Genomic DNA, 3,383 nt, shown 5'->3' with positions numbered 1-3,383 from the left:
ATATCTATTTATTTATTTTATTTTTATGTGTATGAATGTTTGCCTGCATGATATACACACCCATCTGTAAAGCTGAGAAATATTTTTAAATCACAGTCACTTATGTATAAATGCTGAATTATATTATTATAAGTAGAATATACTATTTTTTACCTATTTGACATAATATAAACTAAGGCAAGTATCTGAATTATCACAGTATGTCCCTACAACCTGGATGCCTCAGGATGTTCTTTTAGGCAATAAATAAGGAGAGACCTCAGCTGAATCCTGAGAATGTAAAACAGGAATAATATTAAAGACATGTCATTTGTATTCAAGCATTCTTGGGCTTGTTTGGGAAAGATTGTGTTTGTTTTTCAGATTACAGGGAGGGGCTCTGATACAGTAATCACAGCATAATCTTCTCCCATAGTTAAGCAGTACAGACCCACCTTTGGACACCAAAGTTATCTATAAGTGGTAGGGATTACATCCCAGCACACTCACAGTATCAGAGACCATAGAAAACTGTATTTATTCGAAGAAATACAGACGCAGACAGAAAAATAGACATAGAGCAAGGAAAAAATAAATATGATGTGTCAAAGTCATTACCAAAAATATCAACAAAACATGAATATAGTTGATGTTCTGAGTCAGTTTATCAAGGTTTCAGTAAGTTTTTTTTCAGAAATCTAAAATGTACATTCATATGCTTATATTTAACCTTTGCATGTGTCATGAACAACATGCCATATTATTTCTTGATGTAGGGTTAACACAATCTGAGTGAGCATTCATTTTATACTTGCCTAGAAATAGATGCATACACATCCTATAACACAAAAGTTTATGCATAAACACCAATGTTTTGTGTGATAACTCTTCACAATGTACATATGATTCTATGGCATAGGAATTAATAAATAACCATCCATAAGCATTGAATTTATATGCTTCTAGTCATATCAGTTTCTTGTCAATTTCTCGTCCAAGGAACACAGTGGCTAGATGCTATGGAGTAGTGGTTCATGAGCAGAAAGGGACTTACAGCTGGGAAACACCCAGAGATGACTATGGATGTGTTTATGAGTAACCAGCTGGGATTATGAAAGAAAGACAGAAATAGTTGAAAGAGGCAGGAAATTATATAAAAGAACATAAATGTACTCAATTGAAGAAGGATGGTTTTTATAACCCTGGACTCAGTGGATGATTGTGAAGAATGTTTGTTTCTGGGAATGTGCTCCATTTTCTGCTTGTGCCTGTGCAAGATGAGAACAGTAGATATGCTGGCCCAGACCAAGAGTCCCAGATACACAGCATCAGGGAGAGGAAGGAATACAGTATACAAGATTTGTCCAGTTTTGTCAAGACAAGCAGTGCAGAAGCCAAAGTCTTGTAGAATTGTCACATTTCTGTAGCACAATTTTCCACTCATGTAAAAGAGATTATAAGTATTCATGAGGATGTTCAGAATGCAGCAAAGACAAAGAAAGAAGCCACTGACCTTGGATGATTTGGTTTTAAACTCTTCCCACCTGAAGTTCCTGTTGCTGATGGTGTTGGCTTGGAAGACACTCAGCAAACTGCTGCTGCAAATACATGTACTCCTGCCCATTTTATGAAAGTAAAAGAGGAGATTGCACCCAAAATCACTTAGAAAATCTTTAAGCCCAAAAGCTGCCATTGTCTGTGGCACTCCTTTACACAGCAGAGTTAAGAAGTTGGCTACAACTATATAATTCAAAATCCAGTCTGTGGAGTTCAGCTTGTACCTTGAGAAGTAAATCACTAAGTAACTGAAGAAGACAGAAGAATTACTCAGAAGTCCAAATGCAGTCTGTGATAAGAAGATTATACCTAGAGCCATATTCCTGGCTGTCATCTCATCATTTCCTGATGTCTGAACCTAAGGATCAAGGAGGGGAACATGAGGCATTAATGGCATATCTGTCCTAACAAAATTTCAAATTTTATTTCCATAACAGTGCCACTAAAGCCAGTGACCATTTGTATCAATGCAAGTTTTGCAGATGTTTTTTTATGATTCTTAAAGCATGCACCATTAAGAAAGGGCTACCTTTATGACATCAGAGTTGATAACATGAGCATGCTTCCATCTGTGAGCAGATCATAAATGTGAATTTATAAAGCCCAGAGAAGTGCTGTTTTCCTTTTTCCTCTCTGATCAACTCTCTCCCTCCTCCCCCCTCTTTCTCTCTCCCACTCCCTCCCCACCACCCCTTCCCTTTCCCAATGCCAATTATCCTGGCCATAGTTCATGGAATTCAACTTATCCACTTATCAGCAGCTTATAAATAAAAGTGCCTATGGCAGAGAGGGGTTAAGGATTTGTAAACTCATGTTCTGACTGTAGGTTAAGTAAGGGCATGAACCTGGCTGAATGGCAATAGGGAGAGCATGGAAAAATATAGCTCACTCTTCTGACTCCTGTTCTCTGGCTTCTTCAAACACTGTAGTTACACATAGTTGCTTATTCTACAGTGCTGCTGAGTTTCACTCTCTGTTGCTTCATGTGCACACATGAATGTGGAGCTCTATTTAGCCAGTCAATAAACATTATGAGTGAAAATTTCCATCAACTTCACACTATGTGATATAATTTGACTCAACATGAATTATGTCCGAATTTGAGGACATATGATACCTGTATGATTTCAGAAAATCTTTCCTGGCTCCATGTGAGGAACACAGGTTAGCATTTTACTGAATTGCTAAAAACAATGACATGTATTCAATGTGAGCAAATAAACACCAATACATTTAGGATAGAGTGTGATAGAAATAATTTGTGATCATGCTCAGATCACATGTCTAACTCCTGATGAACATGAGCAGAAGCTAAACATATTGTCTATTGGTGTAAGAGTGGGGAAATTTATAAGATGTACATGAAACACTGTGTGTAAAAGATGAAATTTGTCTAAGTTGTGAAGTGTGTAAATGTGGACTTTTTTAGACTGTTGCTTTAAGATCACTTCCAGTTCACAGATGAGATTTTATGATGTCAAAACGTATTCTATATATCTAGATTTACATATATTTACACTTCTTAGTACTAAATTATTACATTAGGGTAGTTTAATTGTTCCAATTGATATCATTGTTTAGAAAACTATACACTATCTTATAGCTGGCCTCAGGCAGACAGCATTTAGTTCACTGTCCTTTTCTATAAACAAAGAAAAATTATTCAAGGGATCCAACACCATTTGTATTTGCAAAAGATATACAATTATTATTTCCATTTATTTTGTTTTACCCCAAATTAGGAAAAAGCATATTTCCATTAACACATTGGCAATCATTTCTAAGAATAATTTCAATAATCTTATAAGTTAATAGTAGTTCTTTTCCCAAGAAAAAATCATCAGGAA

At 35.8% G+C, this 3,383-nt stretch overlaps 1 protein-coding gene across 1 annotated transcript; it reads right to left on the bottom strand.

Annotated features, from left to right (window-relative positions):
- Positions 1-961: 961 nt before the first annotated feature.
- Positions 962-1,933, bottom strand: Vom1r20 (vomeronasal 1 receptor 20). The gene is given in 1 exon segment (XM_087602834.1): positions 962-1,933. A coding segment is annotated over 1 exon segment (972 nt).
- Between the last annotated feature and the right edge of the window lie 1,450 nt (positions 1,934-3,383).

The sequence above is a fragment of the Rattus norvegicus genome, chromosome 1, assembly GCF_021556685.1.
Source record: "Rattus norvegicus strain SHRSP/BbbUtx chromosome 1, alternate assembly SHRSP_T2T, whole genome shotgun sequence".
Classification (NCBI taxonomy): Eukaryota; Metazoa; Chordata; class Mammalia; order Rodentia; family Muridae; genus Rattus; species Rattus norvegicus.
This window is presented reverse-complemented; position numbering and strand designations above follow the sequence as displayed.